At 33.9% G+C, this 13560-nt stretch overlaps 1 protein-coding gene across 1 annotated transcript; it reads left to right on the top strand.

Moving 5' to 3' along the window:
- Positions 2677-12376, top strand: LOC109711726. The gene is made up of 12 exons (XM_020234919.1): positions 2677-3019; positions 3211-3469; positions 3567-3683; positions 4341-4441; positions 4747-4818; positions 6562-6643; positions 6755-6835; positions 7409-7447; positions 8263-8328; positions 9759-9908; positions 10942-11070; positions 11991-12376. Exons 2-12 carry the CDS (start codon positions 3245-3247, stop codon positions 12009-12011), a joined length of 1083 nt encoding a protein of 360 aa, XP_020090508.1. The 5' UTR covers positions 2677-3019; positions 3211-3244; the 3' UTR covers positions 12012-12376.

Below are 13560 nucleotides of genomic sequence, written 5' to 3'. Positions count from 1 at the left end.
ACCCAACAAAAAGCCAACCCTAGGTAGGGTCTAGGGAGCTTTTGAAGTTTCCCCATCTTTGAAACACTTATGTTTATTTTTTTACATGTTACCCACAAATGGTAACACCCACCACTCATTCATTTTGTGGTCCACCAAAGTTAGATAGAGCCCATGTATCCAAACCAACCCCTTCTTAACTCTACATAGAAAAAGTTACCTCTTTATTTGTCTACATATATGTGTATACATAAATGATGTGTCCCTCTCCATTTCCCATTAATACTTTGGGTGGGGTTTGGTTTCTCAAAAAATATTAAAAAGCTGAAAAAAATATTTTTTTTTTATTTTATCTGGTTAGGGATTGTTTGGATTTTCGAAAAAATATATAAAAAGCAATTTTGTCTGGTTGGCTTAAAAAAACTAGCTTTTTTGAAAAATATTTTTTGAGATTTTATGGAAAACTAGTGTTTTCGTCTTTCAGATTTATTTTTTACAAAAATAAAAACAATTGTTTTCATAAAAACCAAAAAAAAAATCAAAAAACTAAATTTTGTCTAAACAAATAGATAAAAAAATGAAAAAGAGATATTCCATGAAAAATCTTTTTCACAAAAAACTTTTTTACATACTCTTCCAAGGAACCAAACAGCTCCTTGGTTCTTAAGGAAAAGTAATTTTTTTTTTTTTCAAATTTTATGAAAAAAAAGTTTTTCTGTTTTTCAAATTTTTTATCTAAAAAATTATAATTGTGGAAAGAAAAGTGTTACAATGTAATTTTTTTTAGAAAATTAATTTTTCATAATTTTCCAAGCAACCAATACTTTAAAAGATATGATTTGGTACTTAATTTTATAAATAACAAAAAAAAATTAACCGTTGATCAATAAAGAGTAAAAGTGACATTTTATTTTTTAACAAGTTAAAAATAATTTTGCACTAATTTAGGCATTATTTTAAGGAGTTTAGAATGACAATTTAGGCATTAATTTACAGCAATATTTAAAAAAATTTGAATATACTATGCCTGGTGCACCACGTCATGGGTGGACCGCTAAACAATCGCTCGTCCAACTCACCACATCTTCACGCTGACGTGGTGCACACGGCTTATTCAAATATTATTTCTCTATTAATGGGCCTTCAATCAGTTGGTTGGGTTGGATCTGTATTGGGCCGCAAAACGGCCCAGGTACTGCCAACCTGTTGGTTACTAGGCCCAAGTTTTTCTTTTTTTTTTTGGGAAAACTTCAAATACCCCCCTTGTGGTTTCACTTTTTCTCACTTTAGTACCCTATAGTTTAAAGTGTATCAAGTTAATATCCTGTGGTTTTGCACTTTTTCACTTTAGTACCCTGAGGTTTGAAGTGTATCAAGTTAGTACCCTGTGGTTTCGCACTTTCTTTCTTTAGTACCCTGTAGTTTCGCACTTTCTCACTTTAGTATCCTGTGGTTTAAAAACCACAGGGTACTAACTTGATACAAAATAAAACCACAGAGTACTAACTTGATACACTTTAAACCACAGGGTACTAAAGTGAGAAAATGCGAAACCACGGGGTACTAACTTGATACACTTTAAACTATAGGGTACTAAAATAAAAAAGTACAAAACTATAGGGGTTTTTTTTTGAAGTTTTCCCTTTTTTTATACTTAAATGAGGTGCAAAGGTTGCATATGGTAGAGAAGGCGATATGTCACTGTCACCTAACTAACTGTGGACCATACTTTCACACTCATCTGTATACAAAAACTTTTTATTATCCTCAATTATGCAGTACCCACAAGTAAACATTGAGGGTGCGTTTAGTTCGAATTATTCTAACAGAATTACAAGTAATTCTACTAGAATTACTGTATTTAATTCATCTGTTATGTAATCTGTTCGGTATTGCCGTATTACAAAAGGTGTAAGATTACACTGAAAATATTACCGAGAGGAGGTGTGTATCTTGAATTACTGAAGACGGCTAATTTTGCATGTTATACAAAATTACAAGTTTAATCCTCCAACTCTCGAAACTCTTTCAATATGTAATTTAAAAAATTTTAACTTAAAATTTTGAAATTTAAATTTTAAACATTAAAATTTTAAACCTCAAATTTAAAATTATAAATTTTAAATCTAGAATTTTAAATTCTAAATTTAAATCTAAAATTTTAAATTCTAAATTTAAAATCTAAAATTTTAAATTCTAAACTTTAAATCTAAAATCTAAAATTTTAAATTCTAAATTTTAAATCTAAAATTTTAAATTTAAATTTTAAATCTAAAATTTTAAATTTTAAAATTCAAATTTGTATTTTAAATTCTAAATTTTAAATTTAAATTTAAATTTAGATTTTAAATTTAATAATTTTCATATTTTTATTTTATATTAAAATATTAAATTTTCTATANTATTTTAAATTCTAAATTGTTTGTTCAAATTTAAAATTTGAAATTTAAAATTAAAATTTAAAAATTTAAAATTTAAAATTATTTAAAATAAAATTTAGAAAAAATATTATTTATAAACAGTAAAAAAAATAAATTTTAAAATAAAATTTAGTAAAAAAACATTTTTATTATTATTAACCGTCATTGCACTCAGCGCAGGCAAGTACAGTGGCATCCCCGTAAATTTTATGGGTAAACCAGGGTAATGTAATAAGTCCTCGTTCTATAGATATGATATCCCCTTCGCTCTGATGTTCGCTCCTCACTCTATTTGTATCTCACCATCCTCTCTTCTTTGACTTCACAAAAAAGCCTCCTCTATTGCCACAAAGATTTTTTTTTTTTTTTTTTAACTCTCTTTCCCAATTTCTTTACCTTATTATTCTCGAGATCCCAATTCCTCTTCGAGAAATTTTTAAATCCCCAATGTTGATTCGTTTCTTGCGCCGATCGATGTGGAATCCGTGAAGAATCGCCGATTTTTACCTTTTCTTTGGGTGGGTTTCGTCGAATTCTAGTTTCTCGCTATATCTAGGGCTTCAAAATGTATGAGCATGATCGAGATCAGCTTCTTTGGAGGATTTGCTCGACAAATTGAGGTAATTACCCAATGCTGTTTGATGTGATTACTTGATGACAATTTGGTGCGATTCTCTTTTTGTTCTTCGCTTAGATGATCTAAATCTGCTGAGAAATGCATGGATTATGTGTTCTTGTTAACAATTTTGCGGGATTATTAACTTTTTTTTGTTTCCGTGTTTTCTTTTGTTGATGTGTTTTGAATGAGTAGATCGCGATCCGGAGGTGAGAGGGGGCGAGAGTGGATGAAGCGAAAGGGTTCTCGGGGTCGATGCCGGAGCAAGATTGTGTACATCGTTATGCTGTGCTTCTGCGTCGGAAGCCTAATGATGCTGCAGAATCAATTCATTCAGATCACGGATCCTGAGGTAGTGGTTCCGCCGCCGGCGGTCCAAAAGCCGAAGATCGCGTTTCTGTTTATTGCGCGGAATCGGCTTCCCTTGGAAATGATCTGGGATGCCTTTTTTCGAGTAATTACTCTCGCTTCTTGAAACGCATTAAACCTTCTTAATTCTACTATGTGTGTGTTGAACTTGAACTTGGAAATGTACTCTTGATGCTATGTAGGGGGAGGAGCAGGGTAGGTTTTCGATCTATGTACATTCGAGGCCTGGATTTATTTTGAATGAGTTCACGACACGGTCTCCATTCTTTTACAATTGCCAGGTTAACAACAGCGTACAGGTCTCTGACTTCTTTCCTTAATTTAGAGTTCCATTTATTATATCCATGTTGTGCATTGCGGCTGCTATTCTATTACATTATCCACGTAGTAATCGTCGGCTGTGCCTTTATGTTGATTTTTGTCAAAGCAAATTGTTGTATCTAAGAATGCAAAAGAGGGGGAAAAAATTGGTTCAAGTCCATTGACGTTGGAATGCTGTATAAGAAGTCCTTCAAAGAAAACTGAGAGCCATGCCTCCTTTAGATATGCTCGAAACCCTCAATATAGAGCCCGTTCTCTTTGGACGTATCACGTATAGTATAGTACGACGTTTTTTGTAGAAATTATTACTAGTATTATTTGTATGATTGTCTCAGAATTTAGCCTCTTATTTGTTATTGGATGTTGCTAACCACAATTAAGCTCCTATTTCCAAACTTTCTATTATTTCCGTCACAAGTGTCAAGGGAAGAAGAATTAATCTCTAGGTTGCTTAAATGGCATATGACTTCCCATAGTATAGCAAGCTGACAACCAGTTTAATTAGTTCTCAGCTAAACAACTGGCAGTTTTTTGTAACCTATTGTTGAATTCGAGGTGGCTTCTGGGGAAAATTCTCAGAAGCACATAAACTTTATATATTTTTGTGTCAGTGCTTAATCTAGTTTCTGTTTCAGGTAGATTGGGGAGAATCAAGCATGCTTGCGGCAGAGCGTATCTTGCTTAAAAACGCCCTCAAGGATCCTTTCAACGAACGATTTGTTTTTCTATCTGACAGGTATTACTTGCATCACCAAAGATCTTGTGATTTGTGATTGTTTGAGTTTTTCTAAAGCCCCAGCCAGCATATTAACTGTTGTCAATAAGAGGTTGTATTGAATATTCTTCCATTTGACTAACCGCTCAGAAGGACAGTTATTACTTGTTTTTGTCTTATATGCGATATCCAAAGCCTACAAGCAGTTTCTTCAATCAAACACTTACCTATATTATCACAATGGAAAGATGATTATGTAGCCTTTACTGCATAGCACATGCCTGCTTTTCTGCCTCCATATAACTTGGTAACTTTTCTCTCTACAGCTGCATACCTTTATACAACTTCAGCTACACTTACAACTACATAATGTCTACATCGACCAGCTTTGTAGACAGGTAATTCTTTCTTGCTTTAATGTTAGTTTTCCTCTATTCTGTAGTTGTTGCATTGTCGCTTCATTTTCGTAGTTAGTACTATTTAAGATTTTTCCCCCCACCCCTGTAGTAGTCTTTTTTCTTTTCTTTTTTTCTGGGGGGGGTTGGTTTTTGGGGGGATGGGGGTGTGGGGAAGACTCCTGTAGTCTGTGATACTAGCATTCTAGATAGATATTTATTCAAAGAAATTTCTATTAGTCTTCTGAATAATCTCAAGATTACCAAGGTAGCATGCTAAATTGCTAATGCTAATAGTACCAGTAATTCAGATCCTTATGTCCTAGAAATTCGATAATAGAGTCTGGACTGATTCTCAAGTTTAGCAGGACAACATGCTAGTGATAGCCATGTACTTACATCATAAAGATGCTATTTAACACACTCATTTTTTTAATCTGACGGTGGGTTTTTTTCATTTATGATTTGAGCAAAGATAGAGAAATATCCTGCATAGATGCTTACCTTGCTTGATATTTAAATACCATATCAGCCTATAGCTCCTTAATGTTTTCCTCCTTTACTTGCCTTATTGTTGATGCAATATGTAAAATCTCTCAATTTTTCTTGTAAGCAAGGTTCTTGTGATACAAATTACTTTTCTTCTTGGTGACAATTGCCGTGGCCATTTTAAGAAACAGCTGCATCTTACTCCTGCTTGTGGCATTTTAATGAAGAATTTTATTCACGCCTAGTTTGCCATAAGGAAATCCCTTTTTTTTTTTTATTCTTCTGTTAATGTAACCATCACATCCACCATTTGTACTTACGGATTGTGAAAATCCTCCTTTATGCTAACTTTGAAAGCCATTCTTAACATAAGGAGCAGAATTTGCCAAGCATTCTTAATAAGATACTACACAATAAACCAGTTCAGCTATTGACAGAATGCTCAGTTTATTTAAGATCAAAGATATACTAGTAGTGAAAGAGATAATTTTTATTAACTTTGCAAATAATTATTGGGAGACAGTAGCTCTCTGCCTCATTCAAACTTTCAACAAATTATATTTTCCATCAGGATCAATGATGGTCGTTTTCATAAATCCTCTTCCTTAATCAATATACATTAATATACCTCAATTGAGAGCATCGCTGCCACCTAAACTGAGGAGGATCTTGGGAGAACACTCTGCTGACAGAAAACTGAAGCAATATTAAACTTTGCTAAGCTCATTTTCTCTAGATTATCAGCCAATGAATTTTCTGCTAATGAGTTTTGCCAGCGTAATTGTTTATGTATCCCTTTGATTAAAAGGACTTTATGATTGACGTGAGGCATCAGATTTAGTTTCAAAATTTCAAAGTACTCATATTATTCAGCTTTGTCAATATATGAACACATTATCAGGCTCAGGTGGGATGCTGATAGGCTCCTCTTTCCTAATTCAGACCTATTTCTTGTCTTGTTGCTAGTTTGGTTCTACTTTCTGTGGCATGATTGCTTCTTCGTCATAATATTGTTGGGTTCATGTTTTAATTAATTTTCCATATAGTATCATAAATCTCATTTGACAACTTGGAGCAGTTTTGCCACAGACTTGAATTCATGTGTCTTTTGTAGATATTCTCTCTCTGCACTTGCTATCGAAGCTCTCTATTTGTATCCTTCTATTTAATTGTACTAGATGCATTGTGAGATATCTGGATGTGTGTGTAATGGACACTAGATTCTAATAGCATCTGGTCATATAATGCTTGAAGCAGTTTTGCGGATACAAAAGAAGGTCGATATAATCCAAGAATGCATCCTGTAATTCCCGTGCATAATTGGAGGAAAGGTTCTCAGGTACTATATTCATTACTTAATAGATAGAGATATAAGTGAGGAGTTTCTTTACCTTTACCAGAGTATCGTATACCTTTTTTCACTTTATGCTCTTTTGCGATTTTGCTGTAGTGGGCTGTGTTAATAAGAAAACATGCTGAGGTAGTGGTTGCTGATGATATATTGTTCCCAGAATTTCAAAAGCATTGCAGGGTACGTTTGTAATATCATTTTCAATATGGAGAATCTTTATATGCATCTCATAGTGATATTGGATCTGCTCAGTTTTCTTTATGCCGTATAGCTGATGTTTAAACCATGAACCTGATATTGTCTTTAAACTCTAAATGTCTATTCAAAACCTAATATGAGCGTCCTGTATCATCAAAGCTATACCCAAACTAATATGCATTTCAATAAGATATTCTACAGAAATTGGTCATCTGCTATAGACCTGTCTTGGCCACATCGGCCATATAATACAAATCATTGTAAAGATAGATGTCATTTAATGGTAGATCTGGTAGATCTTGTGTATTTATCTAAATTTCTGGTGTGCACTGTATCTGTAAGACGACATGTGTAAAAACTTGTGATTAATAGTGAGTGATAAGAAAGACCAGCCATTAATGTGTGATTTGGTGATCACTTTTTTGTGACAATCTTTTGTTGATTTAATATAGTAAGCCATTTTATACCACTTAGTACTAATTTGTGACTTTGTTAAGGTTCAAAATTTCAAATGTAGTCTCACTCTAGTAATTTGCTCGTCCATGGATGTTGCAGAGGAGATCATTACCAGAGTTCTGGCGGGATCATCCTATTGTAAGTGATAGCTTCTGAGACTACATTTATGTGCCATTGTCTTGTATCTTTCAATGTTTTGCTAGATTACTTTTTTGTTTGATATTTATATTCATAAGAAAATAATTTCGAATGCATTAGAAAAATGATAAAAGGCTATAAAATAAATTATCAGCATTTGGATTTTTTTTTTAACAAATGAAACAAAATTATAAAATTTTGATGCTTGAGATCTATTTTCATTGGTTATTACTTACGTAGTTGTGAACTTGGCATAATAAAGAAGTGTTTGAAATTAAACAGTTAACTATTTTGTTAATTTGTTTTAACTTTACAACTCCTACCTCATGCCACTTCAATCTCTATGATCACTAAAGTTATATCCAGAATACTTCTCTATGCTTCCTTTGTGACCAAATATTCCAATGCTTTTAACTTCTGCATATGCTTGCAAAATATTAAAATGCTGGAAAGTATTGTGCAAGTAATGAAAGTCCAGTCTGGCATGTGCAACAATGCCAAAAATGTGATCAGTTTATTCTGGGAAGACCTCGTTTACTCAAATTCTCAATTAACTCCAAACAAAGTTGATCTTTTCAGCTTTCTTTAGAATATACCAATATAATTTATTCTGGTGAAACCTCACCGACTTGATTTCTTAATTTACTCCAGGAAAAAAAATTCATCCATTTTTTTGTACTTCGCAAAAATTCATTCTATACTGGTCCCTTAATGCAATTATATCGGTTTTTATCTCATTATTAATTGGAAACATTATGTGATTTATTATAAATGAGATTACTTCTTAAAAAGGGGAAGTCTTCATCTTTGTTTAGCCTGTAGATGCATCAAAGGAACATAACTGTATACCAGACGAGCACTATGTTCAGACGTTGATCGCAGTAAGTTTCCTTCTGCATTTGTATATAATCTTTTGAGTTCCAACCTGCATTGTTACTGGTTGCCAAATCCTTCTACTTTAACTTGTGTATAATCTATTGACTTCAATCCTTCATTGTTATTGGTTGCTGAATCCTTCTACCTTTTCTTTTCTGATACTTAACATGTGAAAAGACAAGCTTAATAATAGAGTCATACCATTATTAAGTTTTAATACATTATGTGTAACCTTGCAAAGGTTTAATATCATGCACAAATGTGCTACTGTACAAGATCTTGAAGCAAACAATTTTATAGCCAAATTCTCTAATATAGGTCCTGAGTAAGCATCAAGGTTCACTAACAAGTTGATCGACCAGGCCACTCCGAATTTGTTTGTGATTCCCATGACTGATCCTGGCTAATGATATGCTCCAGAAGCCTGAGCTACCTCATACTTGACTGTCGCTAAACCATACATCAGAGAGGAAGATACAAAATGAAAAGAAATACTATACTTCCCATGTGGGATCTAAAGGATATGCTAGAACCACCAGCTGCTGATTTGTTACTAATAGATGAGGAGCTCACCACCAGTTACTGGGAGAGATACTAACCGGGTAGGATTGAACGGGACTTCCACCAGGCATGTAGAGAACCCTTTCCTTTCAGGATAATCTGGGAGATGGTGAAGCTCCAAGCTACAGGAGGGCTACAATCTGAGAATCAAAAGGAAGAGTTTTGTGCTTCCGATTGGATTGACATTACTAGTAGTTATTTCATCCAACTTGTCAGGGCCCTTTGTGCTCGGATCTAGTTATGAACACGTTGGCTGTTGTTCTTTACCCATAAGTATTTTGGGAAGCGGTGGAAATAGCCTCGATCTGTTGAGCCCCCTTTTTCTGAAGTATTAACCGTTGCTGAAATTAGTAGTTGTTACTATAATCTCAGTTACCTATAATTGTTGTTTAATTTTTTTATTTGTTTTTAGGGCTTTTTTCATATTTAGCCCTCTCAAAATTTTCTCTTTACAAATGGCCCTAGTAAATTTATATTTATATATATAGCCCTCTCTTTGCCACGTGAGCGCCATATTGATAAATAATACTTAGGGGAGATAAAAATACAAAAAGAAACATGGTGATCCAATCACCGTGTTTAAACACAGTAATTGAATCACCGTGTTCAACTTAAAAACGCAATTTAAGTGCTCATGTGGCAAGGAGAGGGTTATTTATGCAAATATAAATTTGTTATGGCCATTTGTAAAAAGAAAAGTTTTGAGGGGGCTAAATGCAAAAAAAGCCCTTGTTTTTATGATGAATAAAGTGGAAACTAATATTCTTTTCTTGTAATGGCTCCTTTTTTTCGTATTTTTACTGCCTTTTGTTTTTGTGTGTACCCAAGCGCTTTATTTCGTAATGGAGGGTACTGATTCAGTTTCATAATGCAGCATAATGACCTTGAAGGGGAGCTTACCCGAAGATCTGTGACTCATAGTGCATGGGATCTTTCATCTTCTAAAGATCGTGAAAGGCGTGGGTGGCATCCTGTGATGTACAAACTTTCAGATGCTACTCCGGCTCTGATAAAAGCTATAAAGGTATGTACAAAAGAATCCTAAATTTTCATCGGTGAACTTCCACAGTTCAATCAGTTTTTTTGTGCTATGGGAAAAGATAGATGCAAGAATTGCTATTATCGTGGACACCGATGATTTCATATTCATTCTGTGTCATTTTCCGCCACTTTGGTGGACTGAATTTTGAATCATCCCGGTAGCATGATGCACAATAATGTTGCCAAAGTTACAGCAAAACTTAAAAGTACATATGATTGCCATGTTTCATCTTTATAGAAGTATAAGAGCCATCATTCTTGCAAGAATAGAAAGGACAAGGGACACCGTAGAATTATGACCATACATGAGGAAAAGTATATTTGTTTGGTGCTTGTGATTATGCCTAAGAAACCACTAACACTGATGCATGAATACCCCTTTTTCTTCTGAAAAAGTTCCCTCCTTTACATTTGGACTTGGTGGTGAAGGGATGAGAAGAATGTTCATGGCATAGTCCAAGATCTTCTTCTTCTTCTTCTTCTTTTTTCTTTAATTTTTTGTGGAGCCCAATCTAATTTTCTTTTGTATATCTAGATTTTCACTTGAGTTTTGGAAACTTTTCTTAAATTATTATATGAGCAAGAAACTAGGAAAAACTTCTATAAAGCAATGTTAATGTTAAGAAAAGGTTAGTTTACTTCCAACTTTTGAATAAGTAAATGACTAAATAGGGAAAAGATAAATATAAATAGCCACTTTTTATGCTAGTGGACTTATTGGACATTTTGCTATAATTGGGAATTAAAAGAAACTAATGTAGTTTTAGAGTTTGATAGCTAAGGGAGGCATTCACACGCTATAGAACAGATCAGGCTATACTATAGTTATAAATTATACATCCTCTCCACATGTAAGTGAAAGAGCTTTACAACTTCAATGTACACTTACCTGATCAATCTAAGAAATTTTATTTACTTCGATAAAATTTAGTACCGTAATGATTCTTTTAGGCTATAGTGAATCAGGCTGTATCCTGATGTTTGAGAGTGGTGACTCCCTTCGCATTCTGTTTCAGGATATAGACAATATCAACTATGAAACAGAGTACAGGAGGGAATGGTGCACTAGCAAAGGAAGACCAGCCCCCTGCTTCCTCTTTGCGAGAAAGTTTACTCGCTCTGCTGCTCTCAAGCTTCTAAACGCTGTGAGTAACTCTCCTCCCTTTCTGTCATACATTCATGGCCAAAACTGCTATGAGTCTGAACTCCAGGCAATTGAGTATAAAGAGTTCAAATCCTGCTCATAAATTCCTGACCTCTTCGCTCAGTATTAGCTTGATTGGTATTGATTGTTGACCTGCCCAAATCGTTAGGAGAAAGCTGACCTAAAGACCATCTAGACCTGACTATTGCAGCCTTAAGGCATGGTCTGGGAATTTATTCACCAAATGTAACCACTGTAATGATCTGAAGCTTCCAAAGTACCTGAAAATTGCTTTGGAGCCTGCACCCGCGGGATGTTAAAAATAAATTTGTTAAGCATGTGGTAAATTGCTTCTCTATTGGATGTTTTCATGGACATCTCATAGCATCGAAGAGGAGCTCTGAAGTGCTCTAAAGTGCTTCCAAATACTCTCGGAGCATTACGGAATTAAAGGCAGTTCGTGTTCAGCAAACACATTCCCAAAGCTGGGCTTGAAATCGGAATGGTTGAGACTTGCTGCAGTTCTTGAGGTTCAGCAGTGTTGCTCCTTGTTTGTTAATGTGTTGCTTTCTTAACCCACAATGATGATCTAGAGCCCAAAAAACTGTAAACGGATGTAGTCTTCCCTTCTTCGATGCTTTGAAATGGCGATGAAAATTGCAGTTCTATGCTTCTCCTGCAGTGGCTACCGTAACCGCCAGTTTAAAATCATGAGAGATGAGAGAACCTTTTAAGCGCTTTTGAATTTCTAGATCTTGTGTAGTATAAAAAAAAGTGGTGTATTTTAGATAAAGCCCTTCGAAACTAGGCCTCTGACCTTCTGAGAGCCTAACCTCCCAGTTTTTGAGGATAAATTTTCGTCGTCTGTTCGTACTGTTTTCAAGACCACTGAGCTTTTTATTTCGTTCTTATTTCTTACAGTCAATAATAGCTGCTAACTGACGACGACAAGCCCCAGGAAGAATCTCGCAAAAAGCCACGCCGGAAATCTCTCTCTCTCTCTCTCTCTCTCTCTCTCTCTCTCTCTCTCTTAGCCGAGGCAGTTCATCATAGAGAGGAACTTCGCAAGCCAAAAGATGTAAATGCGAAGGTATGTTGTACGTGCCACGACGTCGCATTCGCAATTACCTGCACCTGCTCATTGCTGCAACTTTTGTTGCAGCTTGTGATGCTGGTGCGACTGATTGTTGTAACTTCTAAAGCAATGTAAATTGTGACATGCAGCACAGTCATTGATAGTGTACAACAGGAACAATAATGGGCTCATAAGTTGTTTAAAGTTTCGGAATAAAGAGATCATGAAGATATAGAGATGTGTCAAAAAAAACAGCTTTATCGCGCAAAAGAGAAAAATAAATAAAACCTCTTCGGCGGAGGTGTGGACGAAGCAAGAGAGAGGAGCGCGGCGCTGGCGTCGGGGTGGAGTAGGAAAAAGGAAAAAAGTGGGAGGAGAAAGAGAGGAAGAAACAGTAAGGAGGAAGAAGATGGTCGGAAAAAAGATGAGCGGAAATTTAAAAAAAAAAGAGATAGAAGAATAAGGGTATATTATTCAGTTTATTAAAAATTCAGATCAAATCTGTAAAATATAAAAATGCAAAATCTCAAAATCAATGATTTTTTAATGCAAATTGGCCATTTAAAAACCTACATTATTTCAGAAATGTTATCACGAGTTACGCTGTCAATGGCGAAATAAGTAAATTACTCTTATTTATTCTACCAAAAAATTAATTTTTTAATATATTTTTATTATTTTTAAGAATTTTTTTTTATAGAAATTAAAAAAAATGAAATAGTGACGAAATTTTGATGAAGGGGAGTTAAATATATCAACTTGAAATTTTGAGTGAATAAAATGTAAGTTTTTAACAATCGGAAAGGAAAAGTAAAAAGCTGCAATTTACAAAAGCTTTACTGTATTTTAGTTTTTTTTTCATATTATTTAACTTTATCCTGTTACCCTTAATTGGATTATTGGATTGGACCTCCATTATTTTATTTTTATGACAATAAAATTGTAATCGATATTATAGTCATGTAATTCCCTATAGGTAGTGTTTGGTTCGGGAACAAGGGGGGGAATAAGCCCTTGTTCCCCCCTTTGTTCCCAAACGCAATGTTTGGTTTCCGGGAACAGTAGTTCCCGGGAATCTGGAACTAGCTGGTATAAGGCTGGAACTGCTGTTCCACCCGTTTTCTGGAACAAGCTTGTTCCTAGATGAGAACAAGATTAATTAAAATCTAAATTTAATTTTAATGGCAGTAAATTATTAATTAATCTAATTAATATATTTAAATCATTATTTATTACTTTAATAATTAAATAATTTAAATAATTTATTATTTATAATTAAATATTAATAATTAGATAATTATTATTATTAATTTATTATTTATAATTAATTATATATAATTAATAATAATTATTATTTATTAATAATTATTAATAATTTTTATTCTTAATAATTAGATAATCGATATTATTATTAAT

This window comes from Ananas comosus, linkage group 6, assembly GCF_001540865.1.
Source record: "Ananas comosus cultivar F153 linkage group 6, ASM154086v1, whole genome shotgun sequence".
Lineage (NCBI taxonomy): Eukaryota > Viridiplantae > Streptophyta > Magnoliopsida > Poales > Bromeliaceae > Ananas > Ananas comosus.
This window is presented reverse-complemented; position numbering and strand designations above follow the sequence as displayed.

What these genes read in the sequence shown, in the direction of transcription:
- LOC109711726 (XM_020234919.1), top strand. Translation starts at nt 3,245, where the DNA reads ATGAAGCGAAAGGGTTCTCGGGGTCGATGCCGGAGCAAGATTGTGTAC. An exon ending in TCTGGGATGCCTTTTTTCGA is followed by an intron (nt 3,470 to 3,566) that starts GTAATTACTCTC and finishes GATGCTATGTAG; the next exon opens with GGGGAGGAGCAGGGTAGGTT. An exon ending in TCTGGCGGGATCATCCTATT is followed by an intron (nt 7,448 to 8,262) that starts GTAAGTGATAGC and finishes ATCTTTGTTTAG; the next exon opens with CCTGTAGATGCATCAAAGGA.